General features: G+C 58.4%; 1 protein-coding gene across 6 annotated transcripts; it reads right to left on the bottom strand.

The window, feature by feature from the left end:
- Positions 1-264: 264 nt before the first annotated feature.
- On the bottom strand, positions 265-26,649 carry D2HGDH (D-2-hydroxyglutarate dehydrogenase). 6 transcript variants are annotated; one of them, XM_027045319.2, is made up of 11 exons: positions 26,531-26,649; positions 25,287-25,648; positions 18,252-18,309; positions 16,677-16,816; positions 15,806-15,999; positions 15,150-15,318; positions 13,591-13,734; positions 13,197-13,283; positions 11,282-11,424; positions 8,411-8,576; positions 265-1,215 (listed from the first exon to the last, which is right to left on the bottom strand). In XM_027045319.2, the coding sequence occupies exons 2-11, from the start codon at positions 25,636-25,638 to the stop codon at positions 956-958; spliced, it is 1,713 nt and encodes a 570-aa protein (XP_026901120.1). In that variant the 5' UTR covers positions 25,639-25,648; positions 26,531-26,649; the 3' UTR covers positions 265-955. The 6 variants fall into 6 exon arrangements, with proteins under 6 accessions (XP_026901120.1, XP_026901121.1, XP_026901143.1 ...); XM_027045320.2 differs by having other exon boundaries at positions 26,527-26,601; XM_027045342.2 differs by lacking the exon at positions 26,531-26,649 and adding an exon at positions 26,161-26,483.
- Between the last annotated feature and the right edge of the window lie 583 nt (positions 26,650-27,232).

Below are 27,232 nucleotides of genomic sequence, written 5' to 3'. Positions count from 1 at the left end.
ATTTTGGAGCCACAAAGCCCTCACTGTATGTCACTAACATGAACTGATTCCATCTGACAACTTAGGAAACCCACGTGAGGCCAAGCCCATGGGCCCAGGAGGCGGGGTCTTAGGTTACTCAGAGCGATGAGGACAGGGGAAGGGGTCAGGCCTGGGGTCACTCTGTCGGCCCCCATGTTCCAGCACTTAGGGAACAGGGCACACAGAGGCACCTCACCGCAGCCTTTATGAGATTATTTTCCAGTAAAAGAAACAAGGAGAGTGTCGTGATTAATTCCCATTTTTACTGGAAGTTCATGACGGCCAGAAAGCGAAAACATACCCAACCTCAGACCTCCACAGCCCCAGGAGGCCCCAGGGCAACAGCAACTATCAGGCCAGGGCCGCGGAAGCAGCGTACCCGGGCCTGGCCCCTGGCCTCACCGATCTTTGATGCAGAAGACCAGACACATCACAGCAAGCCACCGAGACAAAATACTAATGGCTGACCTCTGACAACGGTCTTGCCAATGCACAGACCTTCCAGAAAATGGAGGAACGATGCCTTCCAGGGTGGAGACCATCCCTGTCACTCTGGCTCAAAGGTGACCCTGGTGACCCGGGATGGACCCCACACAGAGCTCATCACCTCTGCCGGGGGCTCACGCCACATGGGGGACAGGACCACCCACGTCCCCTCCCACAGCTGCAGCCGGTCTCCGGAGTGGGCAGAACTGCTCGCCCACCGGCCTGCCCGGCACATGCAGCAGGAGGCCGTCTCCCAACCTGCAGAGGGCCGGAGGGCGCCCGCACAGAGGCTGAGCAGCACAGCCGGGAGGGACCTGCCCCCACCCCACCCCCACCCGGCCCCCACCCCGCCCCCAGCCAGCCCGGCAGGCCCACTGCGACCAGGACAGCAAGACCAGGACAGGACCAAGGCCCCTCCCATGTCTCCCACTGGCCCCGGCAGGCCTCGTCAGGCCTGGGCAGGTAGCGTCTTGTAGGGGTTCAGGATGCCCTTGGGGTCCAAGAGGGCCTTGAGCTGCTGCATGAGCCGCAGGGCCTCGGGCGGCTTGCTGTAGCCGAGGACGCCCCTCTTCTTGAAGCCCAGGCCGTGCTCTGCGCTGACGCTGCCCCGCTGCTCGGCCGTCCACTCGTACACATAGGGCTCCAGGGCGCCCAGCACCGAAGGGCTGAAGGCCTCTGACGTCACGTTGAGGTGCAGGTTCCCATCCCCTGCAAGGACAGGGGCGCTGGGTCAGGCAGGGCAGGCTGAGACCCCTTCCTTGGTACCCCCAGTCCTGCTCCTGCCCTCACGCCTGCTTCCTGCCCTTACGCCACTGGCCGCTGACCTGCAGTGACAGAAGTGGCCTGCTGGTGACCGCTCCTGTCTTCTGGGAGGTCTCTCCGAGTCCTTCCCTCTGTCCTCGTGGCCCTCTCTGAGGGCCCCCAGCCAAGAGTCACTGACCACCCATCCAGCTGGTGACAGCACCTGTGGCGGTCCCCAGACCCACTTCTCCCACGGTGCCAGGAAAACCCCATCCCCGCCCAGCCAACGCCCGCCACAGAGTCCTGGCTCCCAGCCTCCCCCTCAGGTCTGCTGGGGCCCAGCGCTCTCTGGCCTCAATGAGACATACAGATGCGCCCTGGCTCTGCCTCTGCCCACACGCACCCCCGTTGGGGGTCCCAAAGCAACGACGAGACACAGGATTAACCCGAGACAATGGGGGCAGGAGAGGGGGCTGCAGTCTGGCCGGAGGAGAGCCTGGTGCGCCCACATCCGTGGGGCTGAGGGGAGGAAAGGGACAACACAGAGCAGCCGCCAGCGCCCAGAGGCAGGAGGGAGGCAGACTTGCCCGCCATGAGGCCCTCACCCAGGAGGTAAACGTTCATTTGCTGGTGTGACCGCCATGCAAAGCCAGCATGGGAGCCACCGCAGATGCGCAGAACAGGAGGCCCCCGTCCCAGACTCGGAGGTCAGGAAGGTGGAAAGGGCCGAGCAGAGCAGACGGTGCGTGGGGTCCAGGGAGGGTTGCCGCCCACCCTGAGACACAGGGAGCCGGGGCGCCAGCAGGAGGGGCCCCTAGAGGCTAGAGCAGCAAACCCCAGGCAGCACAGGGGGCGCAGGGGGCAGGGCTGCGGCCTCGGACCGATGACCCAGAGCTTCTCACGCCCCACCTCCCTCCCTCCGGGTCTGTCAGGGGTAGGGAGCAGAGCAGGTACCCTCTCCCACCAAAGTGGTCCCACGGACACACTCAGGGCAAAGGCACCAGAGCCCCACCAGGGAGCTGCCCGGGAAAGCCGGTCCACGCACACTGCCCGGGTATGCTCGGCCACAGCCAGAATTCACACCACCTCAGTGCTCCCGCGGACCTTGAGCTAAGAACGCGAAGATTAAAGAGGTTCCAGCTCAGGGACCTGGGTCCCCACCCCCACTCCTTCTCCCTGCACAAGGAAGTCACCCAAATAATTCCCACAAAGCCCTAAATACAGGAGCCCACAACAAAAATGACCTGCACACAAGGAAGCAACCACCATGAGCAGGAGCCAGCAGAGAACAAGGCACAGACTTCTGACACTGTAACTTCCGGAAACTGAACACAAACGTGTCATATGTTAAGAGTAAGAGATAAAAAAGTATAAAGAGATAAAAAGTAAGACATAAAGAGTATAAAACACTGACCAGGCGAAGTTCTTAAATATCTAAGTCAATTTTCTAGAAACAGAAACTACGAATCACTGAAACATAACAGTCAATGAATGGCTTCAAGGCACACGACTCACGGCAAGAGATTAATGAGAACGTGAATCAAACATGGGAGCTTGATGCAGCACCGGTCAGAGCTGGGGACAGCAGGGGACACAGGGACCACAGGCTGCAGCCCCAGGGACACTGGGGGACATGGGGGGGACACGGAGGAGTCAGAGCCAGGAGACCGGGGGACACAGGGAGTCAGATGTGAAGAGAGAAGGGGAGTGCAATTTCTAAAACCAGAGCCCAAAAGACTGCAGGCAGGACGTGCAAACGTTCACCCAGACAGACCAATGACCCCAAAGCACCCCAAAGACAAAGGGAAAGAGAACACAACAGACTCCCTTTGTGGGGGGAGGGCAGCATTCTCACGGGGAGCTGACTTTGCAACAACACGCGAGTCACAGACGGCAGGACGCCTTCACCCTGCAGACAGGACGGAGCCGTCAACCAGACGTGGGTGTGTGAGTCCACTGGAAAAGACCTTCACAACAAAATCAATACATTGTCAGGCAAATACAATCTGTGATTTCTGTCACCCACTGCCCCACACTAGTGGACACTCAAAGCTGAGATTCGGGGAGAGGCTGTGACACAAGACTGAAGAAGGACCGCAGGCCGGCTGAGCCCGGACAAACACGGAGCACACGAGATAACATCATCTCTTTCCTCAGAAAAGAAAACTGAAACAGACCCCAAGAAACTGTGCGTGAACCAGGAGAGGACAATGACAATGAAAGTCACGGGTCTCAAGGTCTTTGCACCGTGTCAGTCGGGGATCTCGGAGAAGCAGAGCTGACAGGGTGTGGGCCCACACACAGATGGGGAGCGAGGTCTGAAGGGAGGGGGTCACACAACTGAGGGGCCTGGCGGGGCGGGCCAGCAGGCAGCTTGGGTCCAAAGGCGGTGTGGAGGCAGAAGTCCCTCCTCCTCTGGGGACCTCAGTCTCTCCAAGGCCCTCAACTGATTAGACGGGGCCCAGCCACATTACGGAGAGTAATCTGCTCTGCTTACTGCTGATTTAAATATTAGCATTATCCAAAAAACACCTTCACGGTGACATTGGGGCTGGTGTTTGGCCGCAGCCTAGCCACATCGACACAGAATTAACCACTCCATCGTGTTTAGAAGGAGGAGAATAATGACACTGATCGACTTCAAACTCTGATAAGCTAAGGATGCACGTGGCATCTGAGGCTGGTACAGAGAACAGACACACACACACGATTCCCTAATTTATAAGTGGGACAGGTTCAAACGAGGAAACAGAGTAGGCAAGAGAAGGCAGTAAGTTAGAGAAGAGAAACGCAGGACGGGAGGCCCACAGTAAGAGTGGGAGTCCTGGAGCCCAGCGGCTCCAGCAACGTGAGTGACGGCAGCAGAAGGGCCACTCTGAGCCGAAGAAAACTGAGAACGAGCAGATCCAAGAAAAGCTCTCTGCCCTCCCCGTCTGCTGAGAGCAAGACACACACAGGCCAGGGTGTGGCCCCGCCCCCGGAAAGGAGAGCCAAGCCCCGGGCGGCCGTGGGCCCTGACCGGCCAACCGGACCGCAGGGGTCTGCGCGGCGAGCCCGCCGTCCCTCCAGTGCCCGGTGTGCACGCCCACGTCCCCGCACTTTGCCGTCAGAAGGCCAAAGTCGCCTGCCTTGCCTGGGACCTCTCTAAAGACGCAGTATCCTTTGTCACGATGCTGCATAAGCCCCGGTTCTAACCGCCTGAGCCACTCACCGCTGAGCCTCCCTGGCGTAGGCCCGATGCACAGCCAGTGAACCTGCATGGTCTAACGTTCAGGCCCAGCCCAAGAACCTAGGAGGGCAGAGGGGACAGCTACGCTTTCTCTCCCCTCCATGGAGTAAACAACATGCTCGAGTTTAAAAGCAACGAACGTTTATTTGTGTGTCTCGTGTCAGAAAGTGGTCCAGGTTCATTCTTCTGCATGTCGCTGTCCAGTTTTCCCGGCACCACTTGCTGAAGAGACTGTCTTCATTTCACTGGATACTCTTTCCTGCTTTGTCAAAGATTAGTTGGCCACACATCTGTGGGTCCAATTCTGGGTTCTCTATTCTGTTCTGTTGATCTATGTGTCTGTTTTTGTGCCAGTACCATACTGTCTTGATGATTACAACTTCGTAGTAGGGACTAAAATCTAGATGAGACCTATCAAAACCCTAGAGGAGAAAACAGGCAACAACCTGTTTGACCTCTGCCGCAGCAATTTCTTACTCCACATGTCTCCAGAGGCAACGGAAACAAAAGCAAACATGATCTATTGGGACCTCACCAAGATAAAAAGCTTCTGCACAGCAAAGGAAACAATCAACAAAACTAAAAGGCCACCGATGCGATGGGAAGATATTTGTAAATGACATATCAGATAAAGGGTAGGTATCCAAAATCTATAAAGAACTTATCAAACTCCACACCCGAAAAACAAATAATCCAGTGAAGAAATGGGCAGAAGACCTGAATAGACACTTCTCCAAAGAAGACATCCAGATGGCCAACAGACACATAAAAAGATGTTCAACACCGCTCATCATCAGGGAAATACAAATCAAAGCCACACTGAGATACCACCTCACACCAGTCAGGGTGGCTAAAATTAACAACTCAGGCAAAACAGATGTTGGCAAGGATGCGGAGAAAGAGGTATCTTTTGCATTGTTGGTGGAAATGCAAGCTGGTGCAGCCACTCTGGAAAACAGTATGGAGGTTCCTCAAAAAATTAAAACTAGATCTACCCTATGACCCAGCAATAGCACTGCTAGGAATTTACCCAAGGGATACAGGAGTGCCGATGCACAGGGGCACATTTACCCCAATGTTTACAGCAGCGCTTTAACAATAGCCAAATTATGGAAAGAGCCTAAATGTCCATCAACTGATGAATGGATAAAGAAATTGTGGCTTATATATACAATGGAATACTACATGGCAATGAGAAAGAATGAAATCTGGCCATTTGCAGCAACGTGGATGGAACTGGGAGATATCATGCTAAGTGAAATAAGTCAGTCAGAGAAGGACAGACATCGTATGTTTTCACTCATATGTGGATCTTGAGAAACTGAACAGAAGACCATGGGGGAGGGGAAGGGAAAAAAATAGATACAGAGAGGGAGGGAGGCAAAACATAAGAGACTCTAAAATACAGAGAACAAACTGAAGGTGGATGGGGGGTGGGGGAGAGGGGAGGGTGGGTGATGGGCATTGAGGAGGCACCTGTTGGGATGAGCACTGGGTGTTGTATGTAAGCGATGAACCATGAGAATCAAACCCCAAAACCAAGAGCACCCTGTAAACACTGTATATTAGCCAACTTGACAATAAGTTATATTAAAAAATAGTAAAATAAATAAACAAAATTTTTAAAAATAAAATAAAAAATAAAAATAAACCCACAAGGTTTTCAGCATTGAAAAACAAAAAAATAGTAATAATAAACAAAATAAAATAAAATAAGACAACAAGTGGCAAACTGTGTAACAAAGAAGCCCCAACTCCTTGTCACCTACTAGACACGTCTAAGCCATAAGGAAGGAAAACGGTCGAAAGTCCTGGGAAGAAACACATCGTGTCAGGAAAACAACTAAATGCAAGGAAGCCTGTGTCACTGCACAGTATCAGTCAAGGCAGGCTCCCAGGACAGAGCGATTCCGGGGCCCAGAAGAGCCTGTCGTGACAAAAGAGCCCACCTACCAGAATGACCGATGTGACCTCCCTCCATCTTCACCACTCACAGAGCGACAGAGCCTGCGGCCGCTGTGAGGCTTTCTAACCCCCACTCAGTACGCAGCACCCAGGCACGACCCAGCGCTCACACAGCAGGTCTGTGTGCACAAACACTGGCCCCCTGACCACAGAGAACACGCTCTCCACAAGGACTCGGGAAATGTCAGGAAGCCGGGCCACTACCCGAGGGGCACACACGGTGTGACCAGGCTCGCAGGCTTCTATGCAACAAACAACAAGTCAGAAATTTTAACAACAGCTAGAAAACTCTTGTACGTTTGGGAATTTATAAACACATTTCTGCCTAACTGACGGGTCAGAGAAAAGAGAACAGGAATCAGAAAGTACGAGGGAGGCTGGCCAGCGTCCACAGAGGAGGCTCTCAGAGCCGAGTAGGGCCGGCCTCGCCCTCCGCCCTGTCCACTCCCCGGAGCCCGGGGCCGAGGTCAGGACGACAGGCAGCCCAGAAACCAAAGGGCAGGAGAGGGCGAGGAGGGCTGGCGGGCAGCAGCGGAGCCGGGAGCCCAGATGCCCAGCAGGCGGCACAAAGCGCCTGACTCTGGCTCCCTGGCGCACCCTCCTGGCCGAGCACACAGACGCCGGGGCTCCTGGGCCGGCGTGAGCAGGTGCCGGCCTCACAGACCCTCAGACATCACGTGGAGTCTGACAGGACCACACACAGAGACACTACTTAAGACAGTCACCCCTGGGGTCCGCGAGACTGGTGCGCAGAGAGAAACCTAAATACTTATGCTAGAAAAGAAACGAGGGCTGACCCGACAGAGGAGCAGGAGGGGGATCAACAACTTTGTGCCAACACGGCTGAGATTTACAAGAAACGGACAAACTCCCAGAAAGCAAACTTGGCAAGAGCACTCAGCCAGGACGGCCCCACGGCTGGTAAGGACACGGGTCCGCGCTCAGCCCCCCGCCGCCCAAAACACAATATGCCTCCGGCCCTGAAACTTCACTGCCAGCTCCCAGGGGACAGTCAAGGAGGCGGTAACACCAACCACTCAGACCATGCTGGGCCCAGAGGGAGAGGCCAACGCCCAGCTCGGACACAGCGAAGGGACCTTACAGGATGGCCAGGCCCGGAAGGCCACTGGAAGAACCCCGTGCAGAACAGAGGCACGTGGACCACGCAGGGCGCAGAGGGCCGGGCCGAGCCGGGCTCACCCGCGGGTCACAGCCCCCCTGCAGGAGGGGGTCTAGGGTGCACCACCCCACGACCACAGGAAACCATGCCCGGGTCGCATCTGCAGACACAGAAGCAGCTTTCCGCAAATTCAACACCCGCCTCGACTCACAGAGTGGGGGCCCGGCTCCATCTCCATCGGCGGCAGGAGCCACTGTCAGTGCCCCTCGAGGAGCGGGCTCTGGTCCGGGGGCTCCAGCTGCACGTCCTTGCCCCAGGCCCTAGGTCAAGATGCCCTCCGTGCCCGTCCCCCAGCCCCCCTTTGGGAGCCCACCGCGAGGACGGAGCTTCCTCCAGGCTTCCTCCCTGAACGCTAGGTGTGCGAGCCCCGTGCCTTTGCCCGCCAGCGTTCCCATTCAATGGTCTGACAAACCGGAGAGTGGTCCGAGTTAGCAGCCCCTCCCTCCTGTGGTTTACACATCTGCGTCCTGATGAAGAAATGGTCCCCACTGCGAGGTCATCATGCTCTCGGGTCCTCTCCTTCACGAGGGAGAGTCTGAGCCACGCGGACAGCGCCACGGGGGTGTGGGTGGTGGCTGCACCCAGCCCCTGGCCATTCTCACCGTCCTTGACGCTGGACAACCTCCCCCCCCCCCCCGCCCACTCTGGGGGCCACCAGCGGGCACCACACACCCTGCCTCCGAACCACAAACCAGGTCCTTTCCAAAATACCCAAAGATCCATGAAGACAATTAGGGTTCTCCCAGGTCCCAGGTTCCCCCGTCACTGCTGACCCCGGCGCAGCTCACCCAGGTGGCCGTAGCCCACCACGTGCTTGGCCCGCGGGCCGAGGCGCGCGCGCAGGTCAGTCACAAGGTCGTAGAGCCTCTCGGTGGGCAGGGATAGGTCATACTTGTACACGTAGCCATCCCGGCTCAGCGCCTCCGAGATCCTCTCCCTGAGGGCCCATAGCGCCTAGGATGGACAGAAAACAGGCAGAGTCAAGGGCCGCCACGAAGGGTGTCTATGCTGATGGCAGTCAAAATGCTGGGGCCTGGGGGGACTGGGACAGTCATGAGGGAACTTTCTGGGTGACGGAAGCGTTCTTGTGGTGATAGGCACAGGGATTTGATCCAAGAGCCAGTACCAGATGGGGCCCCAGAACATGGCCATGGCTCGCTCGAGGACACTGCAGGTGACAGGGTGGGAGCTGGTTGGGGCTACCGGCAGGCAAGGAGCCAAGTGAAGGCAGGGTTGGGACAGGGAAGACCCTGCAGACGGAGGGGACAGGGCCACAGGGATACGCGGGCTGTGGGGGACCCATCACATCACTGCCCTTCCAGATAAATCCGTCCATGGGTCACTGCCTAGGCTTGCTGACCTGTCACCAGGGACACCTGAAGTCCTCACGATGGAGCAGAGGACAGACAGCGCCAAGCAGGCCATCGCTCGGCTGCAGGGTGGTCGCTGTCCTGCCCTCCACATGTCCCCCGGATCCAGGAAGCGTCATGGCAAAATTTCTACAAGTAAGGACTCGTGCCCTGGCTTTTTCACATGATCACAGTGCCAGGACCACCCCCAAAAGAAGAACAACAACCCCTCACTCCCGTGGACCCCTCACCACCCCGGACCCCTCACCACCAGACAGTGTCCCAGCCTCCCCAATTCTGTCATCGGCGGTAGGGGTCACTCCGAGGTCACTCTGCCTCCGACCCTCAGCAGCTCCCACCACCACCTGCCTCACACGCACAGAACCCGGCAATGACCCCACACAGCCCACTATGCTGCTGGACCGCGAGCTGGAGCACTGCGGGGCAGTCCGGCTGCCCACGGGCTCCTCCATTCACACCCACCACACCCTTCCGTGGCCACAGACCTGCCCTCCCCCCCCCCCCCGCCTGCCCCACCCTGCCCACCCACCTCAGGGCCCTGGAGGACCGCTCCTGTCTCTGTCCTATCTTTGCTCAAATGCCCCTGTGGGGACGTCCCCCCCACCCCCGTGTCGTGCCCTGCCCACCCGGCACTGCCCAGCTCCTCCGTGTGAGAACACGGCTGTGAAGCCAGCAGTCCAGACGGGGCAGGGACCAGTGTGGGCACACGTGGCAGCCCCGTGGCCGCTGCCCCCACAGGAGGAGCGGCGACCCCACCCCAGCGGCCGGCTCTCGGGACTCGCTCTGAGCAGAAGCAGGGAGCACTGGCTTTCCCGCTGTCCTCCTACTGCTCAAGCCTCGGTCGGCGGAGCGGAAATGCCCGCTTGTGCAGGATAGGGTGGGAGCCTCTATTCTCACAGCCCTGGGGCCTGCACTCCCACCACGGACGGACACTGCATTCAGGAAGAAGTAAGGGCGTGGAAACACCAGAAAGGAAACAAATATGCCTGTCGGCAGGCAGAGAACAGCACCAAGCCGATCCGGAGACTGAAGGATTTGCCCACGTTTCCTGCACTGGCGCTGGCTGCATGACACTGCGGGGGAAGCACAAGACGCCCCTGCCTGGGTCTCCCTCAGTGGTGACATCACCCAGTGGAGACGATGGGGCCATAGAGGCGGGAAGACGGTCAAGTGCCCTGAGACCCTTCGTCAGCAGAGGGGCTGAGGCACTGACGTCTGACCCCTTTGCTAAACATACAAATAACTGAAGAGAAAGGTTCAGCGATAAGGCGGAGAAAGGAACCCACCGAGCAGACCATAAGGGCCAGCCTGAGACCCGCCCCACTCACCTGCACGGCCTCTGCCCCCGCCCCTGGTCAGCCCCAGCCCTCCCACCACCCCGCTCCCGCGGCTGCTCCCACACAGCGCCCCAGGGACCACGGAGCACAAATTGGGGAGGACGGCACACAGCACCCCAGTTCCCCAGTGACGGTAACGGTGACGATGGCTCCCACAGCCATGGCTTCCTTCTCCCTCCTTTGGCCTCAGAGCCGAACGATCTCTGGTGGCAACATCAATGCCCTCTCCTAGGAAAGTGTAGCCCTTGAGACTGGCTCAGTTCCAGGCACACCTTCCCATGTCCCCCGGCAGCTCTTTCTGCCTTTTTTTTTAATGTTTATTTATTTTTGTGAGACAGAGAGAGAGAGAGAGAGAGAGAGAGAGAGAGAGAGAGAGAGAAGGTGTAGGGGAGGGGCAGAGAGAGAGGGCGACACAGAATCCGAAGCAGGCTCCAGGCTCCGAGCTGTCGGCACAGAGCCCGACGCGGGGCTTGAACTCACGAACCGGGAGATCGTGCCCTGAGCCAAAGTCAGACTTTCAACCGGACTGAGCCACCTAGGCGCCCCATCTTTCTGCTTTTGTTTAAGATACTGATGATAGGGACACCTGAGTGGCTCAGTCTGCTGAGCGTCCAACTTCAGCTCAGGTCATGATCTCACGATTCACGAGTTCAAGCCCCACATCGGCCTCGCTGCTGTCAGCGCAGAGCCTGCTTCAGATCCTCTGTCCTCCTCTCTCTGTCCCTCCTCCACTTGTGCTCTTTCAAAAATAAATAAAACATTTAAAAAATAAAATAAAATAACATAGAATACGACCGATAAAGACAGAGACCCAAAAGTGTGCTTCCAGAGAGCGAGGGACACCTGCCCACATCCGGACAGCGCACACCCTGAGCCAGACACACGGCACCGTGCAGACGTCCTGCACCAGTTCAGCACGACAGAAGCAGGGAGGGGCCAGCAGCACACGCACCTTGACTTTCATGTGGTCTGTGGCCACGGTCCCATCCGTCACCAGGCCGGAGCTCAGCACCTGCTCCAGGAAGTCATTCAGCTTCTCAGCATCATGGCCTGCTCTGGAGCCTGAGGTCTCGATCAGAACATAGAAGGGACTCTCTGGAAGGCACAGAAAGCAGGATGAGCAGAGGCGAGGCCGGCAGACAGACAGTCAGGATGGGCCTGGGCTGAGCATCTCCGACAGCCCTGTGGGGCCATCGGGCAGGCAGCTCACACAGCAGGAAGCCTCTGCTCAGTTTAGAAATAGGTCCTTCAGCGCGCCTGGGGGGCAAGTCGGGTAAGTGTCCCACTTCAGTTTGGGTCACGATCTCACACCTCATGGGTTCGAGCCCCATATCAGGCTCTGTGCTGACAGCTCAGGACCTGGAGCTGCTTGGGATTCTGTGCCTCCCTCTCTCTCTGCCCCACCCCTGCTTGCACTCTCTCCCTCTCTCAAAAAAATAAATATTAAAAAAATTATTAAAAAATAAATAAAAACAGGTCTTTCATGGGGCGCCTGGGGGGCTCAGTCGAGGAGCACGTGACTCTGGACCGTGGGGTTGAGCTCAATCCACGCTGGGTGTAGAGATCACTAAAAACAATAAACTTGTAAAAATAATCATAAAATAAAATAAACAAAAAACAGGTCTTTCAGTGGAAGAGAGACCACGCTCCCCAGAAACACATGAACAACCACATGACACCATGAAACCCTCAGCACTGGCGCCTGGATGGGGCCCCTCTTACAAACCCACACACGGTGGGGAGGCTACGGGCTAAAGGAGAGATGGGGGGATCAGGGGAGCCTTAATTTCAACTCAGGTCATGTTCCCAGAGTCATGGGGTCAAGCCCCACATCAGGTTCCACACTCAGCACGGAGCCTGGTTGAGATTCTCTCTCTCCCTCTCCCTCTGCCCCTCTTCCCTGTATATACACACCCATGATCTCTCTCTCTCAAAAAAGAAAAACGCGTACCTTTTACCGAAGATATCTTTTTTGAAGTTTAAAAAAAGGTACGTTAGTAACTATAAGAAAACGTTAAGCTCGTTTTTTCAAGGCTACTGTAAGTTTATCTTTACACTTGTTGAAATCACAAATAAACTCACTGAACCGTCTTTTCCTTCAGTACTACATTGCCCTTCCAGGAAAACACAACAAGTTGGTCCTACTGTAAACAGAACAGTGTTTTCCAGAGAGTGGCTTTTTCCACGCTGAAATGCACATTCTGCTCTTAAATTTCTCACACGTCATAGAAAACACGGAGAGCTTTTACATTTCTATTGGCTCCTTTTCCAATTACAAAAGTAAAACATGATTATGAAAGGAGTCTTAGGGGCCCTTCGGTGGCTCAGTCAGTTGAGCGTCCAACTCTGGCTCAGGTCATGATCTCAACGTTCATGGGTTCAAGCCCTGCATCACGCTCTGCGCTAACAACATGGGGCTTGCTTGGGATTCTCTCCCTGCTTCCTGGCCCCTCCATGCGTGCCCTCTCTCTCTCTCAAAATTAAATCATTAATTGATGAACTTTTAAAATTTAGAGCATAAAGATCTTTCCATATTTATGACTATTTTGAACTAAGTTGTGTCCCCCAAATTCCCACAGTGAAGCCCTAACCCACCCCCAACATGACTATATTTAGAGACGGGGCCTTTTGGGAGGTAATTAAAGCTAACTTAGGTCATAAGAGTGGGGCCCTGACCCCACAGGGCTGGTGCCCTCATAAGAAGAGGGAGGGGCACCAGGAACCCCACCACCACCACCACCAGGAAAGGCCACATGAGCACAGAGCTCCGGGCCATCTGCAAGCCAGGACGAGGGCCCTCGCCAGAACCAGCCCTGTGGCCTTGCAGTGCCACCATCTGTTAGGGCAGATCTCAGAGGTGAAAATACCAGGATCTACAGGTTCCGAGGCACAGACACTTTCTGCAACGTGGTATCGGCGTCCTGTGTGCTGGTCTGGAATGAACCGGCTGGGATCTGTCACGGACAGATACCCCTCTGAGTCGAAGAGAAGCATTTCTGACGAGTGCACCTGGGTTCTCAAAGGCCCCGGCGCTCTGGCACAACAGGCAGCACCGACGGGACCCGCACTGGGGGCGCATTTAAAACGCGCGTAAAGGAATTCTGCACTCAGCCAGTTGTGGCGACGCCGGGGCCACAGACACACCGACCTGTCCAGGTTCCTGCCACACCTTCCCAGGTTGTGGGCAGGACTGATGGCCTGCGAGCCTCCCCTGCGACCCAGGGCCCGGAGGGGGTGCCGCCCACCAGCTGGGGTCAGTACCTTGCACCGGGCTGGCGAGGCGAAGGTGATGCGTGACCAGCCACATGCACTCGGCATCCATGAACTCGTACGCGGACAGGATCTCACCCAGCAGCCCCTTGCAGGTGCTGAAGGTCTGCAGGACCTCAGAGAAGCCCGGACAACCTGCAAAGGGTCAGAGCCTCAGGCCCCAGAGCCCACGGCCCCCGACACCCACCCCGTCCCCCCTTACCGCGGCCGCGCCGACCCCAACCCCAGGGGAGGGCGCTGGGCGAGCTGGGCAGCCTCGGGAAGGTGGTGGGAAGCAGAGGGGCCGAGACGTAATGAGAACGCAGGGCTAGTGGTTGGGAACGGCTTCGTTGTAGCTCTCTTCCCACAACCAGCACTCGGCTTTCTGTGGGAAATTCATCTGGGGCTTCAAGACACAGCCAGGCCCAGCACAGGCCCGGGTAGCTCGCCTGCCGGCGGCCGGAGGCGACCCTGCGGCAGGAGGGGTGGGATGCACGCGGCCTTTCAGAGGTGAGGCAGGGAGAGTCTGCGGGGGGCGGGGAAGTGTGTCCTGCACAGCGCGAGGCTGGCAGGTGCCTGCTCTGCACACATCCAAGGAGCACATGGAGGTGCCACGGCGGGGACGACAGGGCACGTGGGGGTTTGGCAGCACGTGGAGCACCGCGACGGGAGCACTCATAAATGGAGATCAGACGGGAAGAGACTGCCCAGACGCGACAGGAGTGTGAAAGGGTGGAAAACACAGCAGAGCGAGAGCACACACTGGAAAGTTGTGTCGTGGGTTCAGTGACAGCCCTGAGGGACAGGAAGACAGGAATCTTCTAGAACTGGTGAGACATCAACCACAGGTGCAGGAAGCTCACGAGACCCACACACAACGCGCCTCAAATCACAGAAGACCAAAGACAAAAAGAAGACCTTTAAAGTGACCACAGAACAGAGCGCCAGAGTCCCCGGAAGCCACAGTGGCAGAGGGCAGCAGGCCTCCCCGTGACCACCAGCACGAGCCACAGGCCACGCAGTGACGCTCGACAGGAGGAACAAAAACAAACCCAACGTGCTTGTGGACCAGTGACAGTGTCGTCACGGGGGGGGGGAGGGACGAAGTCACTGCGGACACAGCGGGGGACAGAGGACGCGTCACGAGGAGTGTGTCCCAGGTGGAAGGCCCGACGTAGGAGGCATGCTGCGAGCCGACGGGGACGAGCAGCGACAGGGCAGGCGGTGCGTCCCCACAGGCGTGACTGATTCCCCCACAGTAATGAACACACAAGAAATGACACGATCTCCCCCAGCATCTTCCAGCATAAGCTACTTAAACAGCGGACCAAACGGATGGAAGAGACAAGCAAAGCCCCAGTTGTGTTACAGAATAAAGTGTGCTCTGCACCAAGACAGGACAGGGTCCGCTCCAGAACCAAGAAGGCCAGGTCCTGACTCCTCTGGGAACAGACAGCGAAGCTGGGAGAGGCAGGAGTGGCCTCCCGAAGGGCCCCCACCCCTGCACCAAGGGCAGGGCAGCCGGAGGAGGCGCGGCTCTGAGCCGTCCACCCGGCGGCCGGCCCACCTACTGAGGAAAGCCACGCTCACAGCCCTGGGCTTGGGCGGACACAAGATGGACACAGCCGTGATGACCCCCAGCGTGCCCTCGGACCCGATGAAGAGCTGCTTCAGATCGTAGCCCGTGTTGTCCTTCCGCAGGGTGCTCAGGCAGTTCAGGACCGTGCCGTCCGCGAGAACCTAATGGGCGAAAGAAGCAGGCTCAGCCCTCGGTCCCAGCAGGTGTCCCTCCCCTCCCACCGCAATGCTCTGTGGGGCGGGGGGGTGGGGGGGGTTGCTGCAGCCCAGCACCGCCTCAGAAAGCAGAGCCAGGCATGGGCCCCCCCACCCCACCACACCCCGGAGTGTTCAGGAATGCGGGGCCCAGAGTTACTTAATCAGGCTGAAGGAAAGACTCATTCCCCCAAAGCCAGCAGACCCCCGAGGGAGGCAGAGAAGGGGGCGCAGCCAGGTGCAGCTGAGGTGGCATCGGGCCCACCCCCCCCCCCCGCCCCGTGTCTCGACCTCACCCTGCACCACCCCAGCTGTCCCTGCAACCTGCAGAGCGGCCCAGCAGCCCAGCCAGGACGGGGCTCCCGCGGACCTCACAGGGGAGCACAGTCCGTGCTGGGAGACGGCCAGGAGGGCCGGGGGGACACAGGACGGCGGACGGCGCCCCCCAGCTCACCACTTCCAGGCCTAGGACGGTCCCATGAAGTGAGCCGTAGCGCAGAAACCGCAGGCCACCTGCATTGGTGGCCACATTTCCCCCGATGTGGCAGCTGCCCTTGGCCCCCAGGTCCAGGGGCATGACGAAGCCCCTCTCCTCCACGTGACGGCTGAGATCCTCCAGGACACAGCCCGCCTGGCACACCAGGGTCCCTGCCGGGCGGGAGGAGGTAACTCAGGGCGGGGGGGGGCGGGGGGAGGCTCCCGGCCCCACAGGAGCAAGGACTCGTGGCGGGGGGGGGGGGGGGGCCACAGGGGTCAGCCACCCGAGAGCCATCCCCCCACAGAATCCAGGCAAGGAAAAGGTGTATGTCCCCCCAAACCAGAGAAGAAAACCCTCATGTACGCTCACCCTCGTGTGGGAGGGACGAGAGAGAGCAGTGCTCTCAGGAGGGGGTCCCTGGCTGGCAGGGGACCCCCACCAGGGACATGTGACGAACCTGACGACAGTTTGTGCTTTGGGTGCTGCCGGCAGGGAGCAGGACGGGTGCTGTGCCCAGGGCCCCCACCACAGATGTGTCCTGCTGGACAGACGAGCCACCGGGCCACTGGGGCTGCTGGGCGGGAAGGGTCTGCACGCTGGCTCGTGCCTCAGACGGGGCACCGCATCCACAAGGGCAGACAGGGCCATCTTGGCCAGAAAAATGCCAGGGTCACAGGGACGCACGGCCCTCCCCTTCACCACGAACCCCCAGCACAGGCCCCCGAGTGACCAGCTGAATGACTCCCCAGGGCACACACACACCCAGAGGGCCGGGCACACAGAGCGGGAGCCCCCGGGGCCCCGCCGCAGGCCGGCAATCAAGGCACCCCGGGCAGGGTAGGCTTACCGGACATGTCATGGAAGCTGATGACCTGGTTCATCAGGGCGGTGGACAAGATGATCTCATCGAAGACGGGCACGCTGCCCCCCACCATGCCTGTGTTTCCCCCCTGCGGGTTCACGGCCAGGTTCCTCTCGTGACAGTGCCTGAGACATGCACAGGGGGCATCAGGGCCCCCCGTCACGCACAGCGTCATCCCTGCAGAACAGCACGCAGGCCAACACCTGGCTGTGAGGCCACTAAACCTCGCTTCCGTACCCTCTCTTGTTGGCCGCAGCCCAGATGGGGGAGCCTCCTGGGTCCCCACGTGGGACGAGTCTGAGGAGGCCCGTGTCTGTCACAGACTGCACGGAGCGCGAGGCTGGCACTTTCCCAGATGCCAGACAGGGTGGCACGCGAGGGCGCCCCTCTTCGGACAAAGCGCCAGTGCCAGCTGCACCCCTGCTGCTCCCCAAGAGCCACTCAGTTCCCAGCCCCCGGGCTCCTTTCCCCCCACCCCACCACGCTCCACACACGTCCATGTCACGGTGGCACTTCGTCCACGGCCAGGCTCCAACTCCACAAAGGCCTAAGCGGAGGGCCCATAAGGGTGTGGCTTTGCAGAAGGAGCGCACCTGCCCTCGGGAGGCAGTCCGCGCACGCACATCACGTGGGCCGCCCTGGCAGGTGGAGAGCCCCCCGCGGTGGGCTGACGGTGAGTGTGCGTGGGCCCACGTGCGCTCACGGAGGCCATTCCGAAGCCGCAGTTACGTGAGTGTAAAGGTGCACGGCCCCGCTGCGTGCTCTCTGGCAGCTCCGGGAGGCCAGTGAGCTGCAGAGCACTGTGGGGTGCACCCCCTCACGCACTGGACATGGCGTGGAAGAGTCCGCGCTGGGGGCACGACACGAAGTGAGTCAGACGCAGGAAAGCAAACACTGTATGATCTCACATGTGGAACCCAGAAAACCAAACGAACAGAAACAGGCCCACGGAGGACAGAAGGCTGCCAGCTGGGGGGGCGCAGATGCAGAGGCACAAGGTCACGGTTATAACGTACATCGGTCCCGGGAAGGAGGCACCCACGGCAAGTCAGGAACGCCGCAGGGACCTTATGGGGACCACATGTAGTCACAAGACCACCTGCTAACGGGTAAAACTATCAAACCACGGTGTCATCCCCCACAGGCCAACAGGACACTGCACGTCGATTACACTCCAATCTCAAAAACGGCGTGGGAGAATAATTAGCATCTAGAAACAGGCGTGGACACGGCCAAACAGGGCAGGGGGAGAAGGTGTCACATGACAGACACAGTCGGTAACAGTCAGAAACCACACCAAGGCAGATGAAACAGAATGTCATCGGCGGTTACTTCTGGAGGGAAAACACTGGTTGCTTTTGCAATATTTTCCTTTATGGTTGTCTATGTTTTCCAACTGTTCTAGAACAGGCATGATGGTTTACTGACATAAAGCCATCAAAGACGCCATTTGCACGGCAAGGCCAATCCGCCGCCTGATGTCCGCAACTGCCCCCCCCCACCCCGCCCCACTCAGCTCCAGTCCGCGGGTGAGGCCCCTGCCCGGGGCGGGCTCCATACCTGAGGATGTGGGACACCTCCTCTGTCGTCCGCGGCCTCAGCAGCAGCACGCTGCTCCCTGCAACGCCAAGGAGCACGTCACACACGGAGGGCAGTGTCAGTGTACCCTCTGAGCGACGCTCCTCTGGGGGGCGACCCTCAGGGCACCGTTACCAACAAGCCCACAAACCTCAAGGACGAGAGCGGGGTGTCAAAAATGGGTCCCGTCTCAGCCCGCAGGGGGGTGGGGGAGACCCCCGCATCCACGTCCAGGCCCGGACCCAGGGCAAGGGGCGCCCGCCAGGCTCGTGATTCCCTAACTGTAACTCTCTCATGCGGAGACACTTGAGACTCCAAGTCTCCCATCGCTGTCCACACCTCCACCGCCAGTGCGAGCTCGGGGACAGTCTGCCAGAAGAGGCTCAGTCCATCCCTCGTCCATCCCTCCACCTGCCATTATTAGCTGACTTTCCACCCACAGAGGGGCTGCCCTTCCCTCTCACATACTTATTCGAACATATCCGTGAGGCCTCGTGGGCTCTTACTGGATGCACCAGCTTACACACCAGCCCTCTGCTGCCGTGACTGGTCTGACGCCCAGATGTGGCGGCAGGAGCCCCTCCAGGCCAGCCCATCGGTGTTCCTGACCACTGCCTCCCCCAGATGGTCAAGCTCCTCTCTGCCCCTTTGACTTTGTTAAAAGTACGAAAGTAGGCGAGGGAGCTTCAGAAGGCAGGAGGCACGCTTCACACGGGATCCTCCCATCAGTGACTTTTCACGGAGCCTCACCATCTGGCTGTAGCTTTTATCTTACTTTTTTTTTAGGAAGGAGTAAGTTTTTGGGTTTTGTTTGTTTCTTTTGTTTTCTTGAGGGAACTCAGGCACACATAGGGGAGAGGGGCAGAGGGGGAGAGAATCCCAAGCAGGCTCCTCATTCGGCATGGAGCCAGATGAGGGGCTCAGTCCCACAACCCTGGGATCACGACCTGAGCCGAAGTCAAGAGGACGCTCAACTGACGGAGCCACCCAGGAGCCCCAGGAAAAAGTAAGTTCTGAATATTTATTATCCTTGTTTTATTTTATTTTATTTTATTTTTTATTTTTGAGAGAGGGGCTGACAGAGCTCGAGCAAGGGAGGGGCAGAGAGAGAGGGAGACACAGAATCCAAAGCAGGCTCCAGGCTCCGAGCTGTCAGCACACAGCCCGACGTGGGGCTCGAACTAACAAGCTGTGAGATCATGACCCAAGCCGAAGTCAGACGCTTAACTGACTGAGCCCCCCAGGCACCCTTTATTATCCTTGTTTTAAACGTAATTTAATTATATATCTATGTAACTTAATTTTTAGTAATGGCTGTGTTTTACAACTGGTCTGCAACAAAATTCTAAGAGTTTTTTTAAAGTAGGCCTCATGCCTAGTGTGGAGCAAACACAGGGCGTGACCTCTCGACCCTGAGATGAGGACCTGAGCTGAGATCAAGAGTTGGATGCTTAACCGACTGAGCCACCCAGGTGCCCCTCTAACAACTGTTTGATAACTGGCTGTCCAGAGCCAGGACAGGCCAGCTCCGGCACACCACTGCCCCAAGGCTCCAGGAGACCCTGGGATTGCGGGGACCACCTGATGACACAGGCCAGAGGGAGGCAGCCGTGGAGGTGCTGCTGGCTTATTTCCGCGTTTTCTCTCGGAACGTGTGGGAGGAACCCAGGAAGGCATCTTCAGGCAGACTGCCACCAAGGTTCACTTAAATTCAGCTGTGTCCCTGTCTCCTTTCTTCCTTATCTGTGTGGAGACTCACGGGTTGAGGGCTTCACTGAGAGGAACAGAAAGGGGGAAAGCAGGAAAGGCTTCGCTGCAGAGGGAACAGAGCCAAAGCTCTGGAGGGGATGGGACAGGGAGGAGTAGAGGCTGAAACCCTCGGCCCTTCTGGCCATCCGCTCTCATCCTTGGGCTAGAGGAAGCAGAGTGGGTGGGGAACAGACACCTTTCCTTGGTCCAACCAGCATAACTAGTAGTAGGCTTGGGCAGAGCTCCCCTACCCGCCCGGCTCCCACTGTCCCCCTCCAGGGAGTTCGTGACTCAACATCCCCCCCCCCCCCCGCCCCGGGGAGAAGAGTGCCCTGAGCAGGGGTGGCGGGCAGAGCCAGGATCCGAAAGGGGATCAGGGTGATGGAGGAAACACAGGATTACCAAATCATCCAAATAAAGTGCCCATCAGGGCAGAAGAGATGGTGTTTCCCCATGTGGGCCCCTCTGCCCATGCCGGCAACGGGAGGGGGTAGCAAGCTCCCCCAGAGCCTTCCACCTGGGCCCTCCGTGCCATCAGCACCTCCCAGACACTGTCCTCAGCTTCCTTCACACTCCGCTCAGGGAGGATTCTTTTCTGTTCTAATTCTTTCATTCTTTTTTCTATTTTCTGTTTCTCTAGGAGCTCATTGTTGTGAGTTACCTCCTTGAATTGGAGAAGACACATGGTTCCTACACCTTCGTAACATGTTAGTCTCATCCACCAAGGCCGTGAGCTCTGTATCTGTAAGATGCGTGTGCTTTTTCGCTCCGTTTAGCTGTTCAGCCTGCACGTCTGCAAATCCCTCCGTCCGTTGAGAGCCACAACCGGCTGAGCTCAGCGAAGGCCTTCATCGACGCCAGATCCGTGGGGCTGCCGTCTTGGCATCCTCTGTGCCGGGGTCACGTCCGGGATTCTGAAAGCCCCTTCTCATTCGATTGTCATCAAACAAACCATGTCTGCCCTCCAGCCCTGATCTTTTGGGACAGCACAGTCCCAGGACCCTGGTCACCCGTGAAGACCCTGCAGGCTTCAGTCACCTACTGCTGGGATCCCAACGGTGTCTGTGTGCCCACCCTGTGTGTCGGGGCCTGCTGAGGGCACAGAGAATGAAAACAGGCAAGATGTCCCGTTCTCAGGACATTTACCTCCTAATGGGAGAGGAAATGCTCTAATATGTCAACAGCAGGCACCCACAGAGAGAACAGAAAATCATCAAAGACACGGCTGGGGACATGGCCCAGGACTGCAGGAAAGGGTGTCTGAGTGGAAGAGGCCCCAGAATTGCCCAAGCCAGCAAAAGCTGCACACAGGTCAGGGCAGCACAGCATGCAGCCCGCCGTCTGCCAGCAGTGCCCTCACCCAGCAGAGTGCCACGGTCAGCCCAAGTTCTCGCTGGGGCAGCCGTTTCCTGCGGCTTCTGAGCCTTCCTGCCACCTTCTCCTTCCACCATCCCGACTCCCTGGCAGAAGCTGGCTCCTCTCCCGCACTCTGGATGCCACCGGGCTTGCGGGACGGAAGGCACCCACCTGGCCCACGGCCCGTCCCAGGTGTGGGAGACCGCCCTCCGCGAACGCACGTCACCCACCACAGCAGACAGACCTCAGGGCTCCCAACTGCCCCACAACAGACATGGCCCCGAGGGCTCCCAGCTGGCCATCAGCAAACCCGGGACTCTTCTTTCCACACGCACACCTGGCACCCAAGCCCATCTCTCCTGGCGGCCCCTCGAAGACTCACGCTGTCCTCTGGGCTTCCCTGACTAGGCCGTGGAAGCCTGTGCCCCACGCGGCAGCCACGGTCAGGCCACGGGCCCCTCTCTTCCCAGGGCCTCCTAGTAGCTCCCCATCAGCTCGGGGGAGAAGCCAGGACCCACACGGCCCTAGAGGTCTCGACGACTTAGCCCCTTGCTCTCTGACCTCCCCTCCCCTCCCCAACCCACCGCAGCTGCACACAGGTCTCACGACCCCACAAACACACCAAGCGTGGCCTTGCCAAGGGCTTTGCACTGGCGATTCCGGCCCCAGAACACCCTTGTGGGTGGCTTCCCGAAGCCCCGAGAAAACCGCCTGTGCTGGCCTCCCGGGCCCTCACGGCCACCTGGCGTGCAGCCCACCCCGTTCGTGCCCCTGTCCCTCAGGTCAGCCTCCTGTATGTCTTCACATTTGGGACCCCCAGACCCGCACTCGGTGAGGCGCTCACTAAATCTCTGGGGTTCACCTCTGAACAAGTGACCTAATGTTTGGGCGAGATATTTAATGACAGCTTCCATTTCAAATAAAGACTATGCTTTAAAAAATTATGAAGCTCTGGGGTGCTGGGGTAGTTCAGTCAGTTAAGTGTCCAGCTCTTGATTTCAGCTCAGATCATGATCTCACCGTCACGGATTCGAGCCCTGCATTGGGCTCTGCACTGACACCATGGAACCTGCTTGGGACTCTCTCTCTCTCCCTCTTCCCCCCACCCCTCCCCTGCGTGCATGCTCTCTCTCACAATAAATAAACCTTTAAAAAAGAATCACGAAGCCCTAATCAGCATTTACTAGCTGTAACTTCTACACAACTCCAAGATTAAAATGTTAAAGTGTAGTTTAGTTTAGAGCTGCTTTCTCCCCCAAAGAAAGCCACGTCAAGGGCTATTTCAAGAAAAATTCAACAAACTATTTCAGCGGACACCCACCGCGTGGACGCTCGGAGGTGGGCTGGCTACAGTGCCAGCCTCCCGGGTCAGGGTCTCGGCAGCGGGGGGTCCCCCACGCAGGCACACACGATGTGCAGCCTTGCAGGCGGACAGGCCATCCAGCGTGAGGCTCCTAGGAAGGGCCCCCAGGGGACAGCCCGCCCTTGCCCAGGTTGGGGAGGCACATGGTCTCCATCCCAGGCACCGTTTCCACCTGCTCTGGAGGCCCGGAAGGAAGACACCCCAAGCCTCGAGCACCAAGCACACTGGGTTCTTACCTCCAAGGTGGGAGCCCATCCCCCGTTTACGGGCAGTGGAGCTCAGGTCCATCTGGCCAAGGGCCAGCCAGGCAGCGGTGCCAAGCCGGACGGGGGCCTGGCCCGGCTGAGCCCGAGGTGGACAGCGCTCTGTCCTGTTTCCAGGAGCAGTGCACGTGAGCCTGCAGACCCTGTGCGGGTGAGGGGCTCTCGGTGGGGCCACATCAGCCCTGTGGGGTCCCCACTTAGCAGGCAGGGTGGGGCTGGGAGCCCTGCCACTCTCAGGCACTTGGCCCGTAAAGAACAGGCCAAGGACTTCCTGTGTCTCCGGCCTCCTCACAGGAGGCGCCTACGTTGCCTGAGCCCACACCCTAATCCCACTCGCTCAAGACCACGCACCGGTTCAAGACGCACAGCATTTCCCAGCTGCTGTGGACCCTCCTCGGAGTTCTTCCCACCAATAGCACAGCCCTTGCAGGGGCTAAGTCCAGGCCCAGCCTGAGGACAGGGCTGCCTAGCCAATCCAGGCATTACGTATTTAAATACGTTACTTCGGTATATAGCAACCCAGGCCTTCCTAAAGAAGGAAGAAAGATACACAACCTAACCTTACGCCTTAAAGAGCTGGAAAAAGAGCAGCAAATAAAACCCCAAACCAGCAGAAGACAGGAAATAATAAAGGTTAGGGCAGAAATCAATGCTATCTAAACCCCCCAAAAAAAACAAACAAAAAAACCCCCCAGAAGAACAGATCAATGAAACCAGAAGCTGGTTCTTTGAAAGAATTAACAAAATTGATAAATCCCTAGCCAGTTTGATCAAAAAGGGAAAGGACCCAAATACATAAAATCAAGAATGAAAGAGGAGAGATCAAACCAACACAGCAGAAATCAATACATTACTTCATGGGGCACCTGGGGGGCTCAGTCACTTGGGTGTCAGACTTCGGCTCAGGTTGTGATCTCACGGTTCGTGAGTTCGAGCCCCAAGATGGGCTCTGTGCTGACAGCTCAGAGCCTAGAGCCTGCTTCGGATTCTGTGTCTCCCTCTCTCTCTGCCCCGTCCCTACTCATGCTCTGTGTGTGTGTGTGTGTGTGTGTGTGTGTGTGTGTGTGTCTCAAAAATAAACAAACATTTGAAAAAATAAAAAACTATAAACAAATACATTACTTCGTTGTAAACTGGTTGTCTCCTAGGTCTCTTCAATACTACAGCAAGGACGTCGTGATGGGTTTTGATCACTGTCTGAGTAGACGGGTTACGTTACCGCTGAAAACATTTCAGGAGAGAAGAGACTTACAAATTCTTTCTCGTGGGAAGGGTGTGCTGGGTCTGGACGGACGAGAACCACCAAGCAGGTGCCCAGGCATGTGCTGGTGCAGACAGGTGTGGTGAGAGGAGGGAGGCAGGGGTGGCCAAACAGCAGCCCCACACCTTGTCCCAGTGACATGCCAGGGGCAGAGTGTCCATGTCCTGTCCCTCAGAACCTGTGCACCTGACCTCATCTGGGTAAGGGTGTTTGCACACGTAATTAGACCAAGGATCTAGAGACGAAATCATCCTGGATTTGGGGGATGACAGGGGTCCTTACAAGAGAAGCAGAGGGAGACCTGAGACACAGACACACACGGGAAGAAGCCACGTGAGGATGGAGCCGGAGACCTACGGAAGCTGTCACAACCCAGGGACGCCCGGGGCCACCAAGAGCTGGACAAGGCAGGAAGGAGCCTGCGCCAGGGCCTCAGAGGGAGCACGGCCCTGCCCACGCCTTGATCAGACAGACTACATCCTGCTGTAAACCGCCCAGTGTGTGGCTGTTAGGGCAGCTGCAGGGACCGGCACACCCCCCTCAGAGCAGCCAGGGGACACTGCTTTTATTCGCAGATGTCACATACCACCAATAAACCTCTATGAATTTTGTTCTCAGAACACTTTAAAACCACAATACAGCTTTTCTTCAGTGTAAGAAAGGCTACGTGGGGGCACCTGCGTGTCTTAGGTGGTTAAAGGTCTGACTTCAGCTCAGGTCATGATCTCACGGTTCGTGGGTTCAAGCCCCGCGTCGGGCTCTGTGCTGACAGCTCGGAGCCTGGAGCCTGCTTCGGATTCTGTGTCCCCCTCTCTCTCTGCCCCTTCCCCTGTTCGTGCTCGGTCTCTCTCTCTCTCTCAAAAAGTAAAAATAAAAATAAAAATAAAAAATAAAAAAAAAGAAGGCATATGTGACAGTCACCCCGTGGTCCTCTACCCGGAGCTCAGTGCTGTCGTCTCTCCTCTCACTGCTAGCGCACACCGCCGTCCCCTTCAGGGACACCGTGTGCACAGACCCTCACTCACCTCGGACGGTTCGAAGCCAGTCCACATTTGAAGCCTCCAGCACCTCTGGGTCTGTGATGACCCTGCCGGGGACGATGCGTTCAAAGGCTGCCAGGTCTTCCCCAGACACCACGGAGAATGGCAGCCGCCTCACAGGGTAGCGCTCCCGGGTCAGCATCACCTCCGGGGCCCGGGGGGACGTGGAAAAGCCACTTCTGTAGACCCGGGGGCTGGTGGCCGTGGCTCCCCACGGGCTGCCCAGCCTGGGGATCCTGGACACCCCTGCCCATGTCCTGTGCTGCACAGAGGCTCCCAGAGTGCACGCCGCCTGCCGCCAGAAGCGCCACCCAGGCTGCACCAGATGGGGTGCCATCGCCCTTGTCCTACAAAAGCAAGGGATGGGACCTGTGACTCTGAAACACTAGGACCTGGGAAGAGACAAGCACCTGCCCGGAGAGGAGCCGGAGGCGTCCAAGTCCGGGCCAGGCCCAGGAACAGACCTGCTGTCCAGCGGGGAGACGGTCCGAGAGCAGGGGCGCTGCCCTCGATCCTGACCCGGGCTGTTTTCCTGCAGGACCCCCCTCTCGGGAATGCCCTGAGCTGCACACCTGGCTGGGAGCCAGCTGCGCCACCCTCTGACAGTCTGACATTTGCCGTCACAAAGCTGTCTTTTGGCCCCCTCGCCCTTCAGGACTAAACCAGGACTGAAGACACGAAAAGGATGGAAGCCACTGAGTACAACTGACAATGGTTGGAATGGTACGTTTTATGTCGTACGTGTACGTTACCAAGTGTAAAAAGTGTAGCAAAGGAAAGGGCGGGGTAGGGAAGCTTCTCCGGCTGCCAGCCGAGCTGCAGGCGACTTTCGACGTGTACAGGGAGCCCCCAGACCTACCCAGGCGAGGGGACAGGGGACGGGGACGCGCCCCTCTTCTGGAGCTCAGACAACCTGAACCGGCGCGCGGGCCAGCACTGCCCGCGGGGTTCACCAGCGCTGTGCGACCTGGGGAAAATGAGCGCGCCTCTCCGAGCCTCCCCGCGGCACGCGCGCCACCGCCAGGGGCCGAAGAACGAGCGCGCGGGCTCGAGCCGCGGCCGGGAGTCGGGCCCGCGCACCCACGTGACGGCACGTAACCCGGCGGGCTCGCACTCGAGAACGGCCTCGGCGCGCGACGCCCCCAGCCCGCCGCCCCGACTCGCGGCCCTTCAGCCAGAGACCCCCGGCGGCCGCGCGCACGCACTCGCGGCCGCGCGCACGCACTCACGTCCGCGTCCCCGTCCCGCCGCTGCCGCCGCCGCCGCCGCCGCAGGCCTTGCGCCGCCAGAGCCACGGCCGACTGAGCCTGCGCACCGGCGTCCCTCCGATCCTGCTCTGGGCCCCGCCCCCGCGTCTTCCAGGCCCCGCCTCCCGCGAGACGGGCGCCCTCCAAGCCCTGCCCCCAGGCCTGCGGTCCTCTGCGCATCGCGGGCAGAAGGCTTTGAACCGCGTTCGGCACGCCTTGCAGGGCTCCCCCCACATCCTCCCACCCCTTCCCAAGGCCAGGTCCTACCGTGGCCCGCCCTGACTGTCCCTTCTCTCTTCCTACTGCAGGGCACCCTCCAGGGAACTCTGCCTTCCGCCAGGGGTCTCTAGTTCCCCCTCAGGGAACTCTGCCCCTCCCAGGGATCTCTGGTTTCCCCCCAGGGAACTCTGCCCCTCCACCCACAGGAGTCTCTGGCTCTCCCCAGGGAACTCTGCCCCCCACCAGGGGTCTCTGACTCCCACCAGGGAAGTCTGCCCCCCCAGGGGTCTCTGGCTCTCCCCCAGGGAGCTCTGCCCCCCCCCCCAGGGGTCTCTGGTTCCCCCCAGGAGCTCTGCTCCCTCAGGGGTCTCTGGCTCCCCCCAGGAAACTGCCCCCCCCAGCGAACTCTTCCCCCCCCCAAGTCTCTGACTCCCCCCAGAGAACTCTGCCCCCCAAGTCTCTGGC

The sequence above is a fragment of the Acinonyx jubatus genome, chromosome C1 (assembly GCF_027475565.1).
Source record: "Acinonyx jubatus isolate Ajub_Pintada_27869175 chromosome C1, VMU_Ajub_asm_v1.0, whole genome shotgun sequence".
Lineage (NCBI taxonomy): Eukaryota > Metazoa > Chordata > Mammalia > Carnivora > Felidae > Acinonyx > Acinonyx jubatus.
The sequence above is the reverse complement of the archived record's forward strand: the minus strand, read 5'-3'. Positions and strand labels throughout refer to the sequence as shown.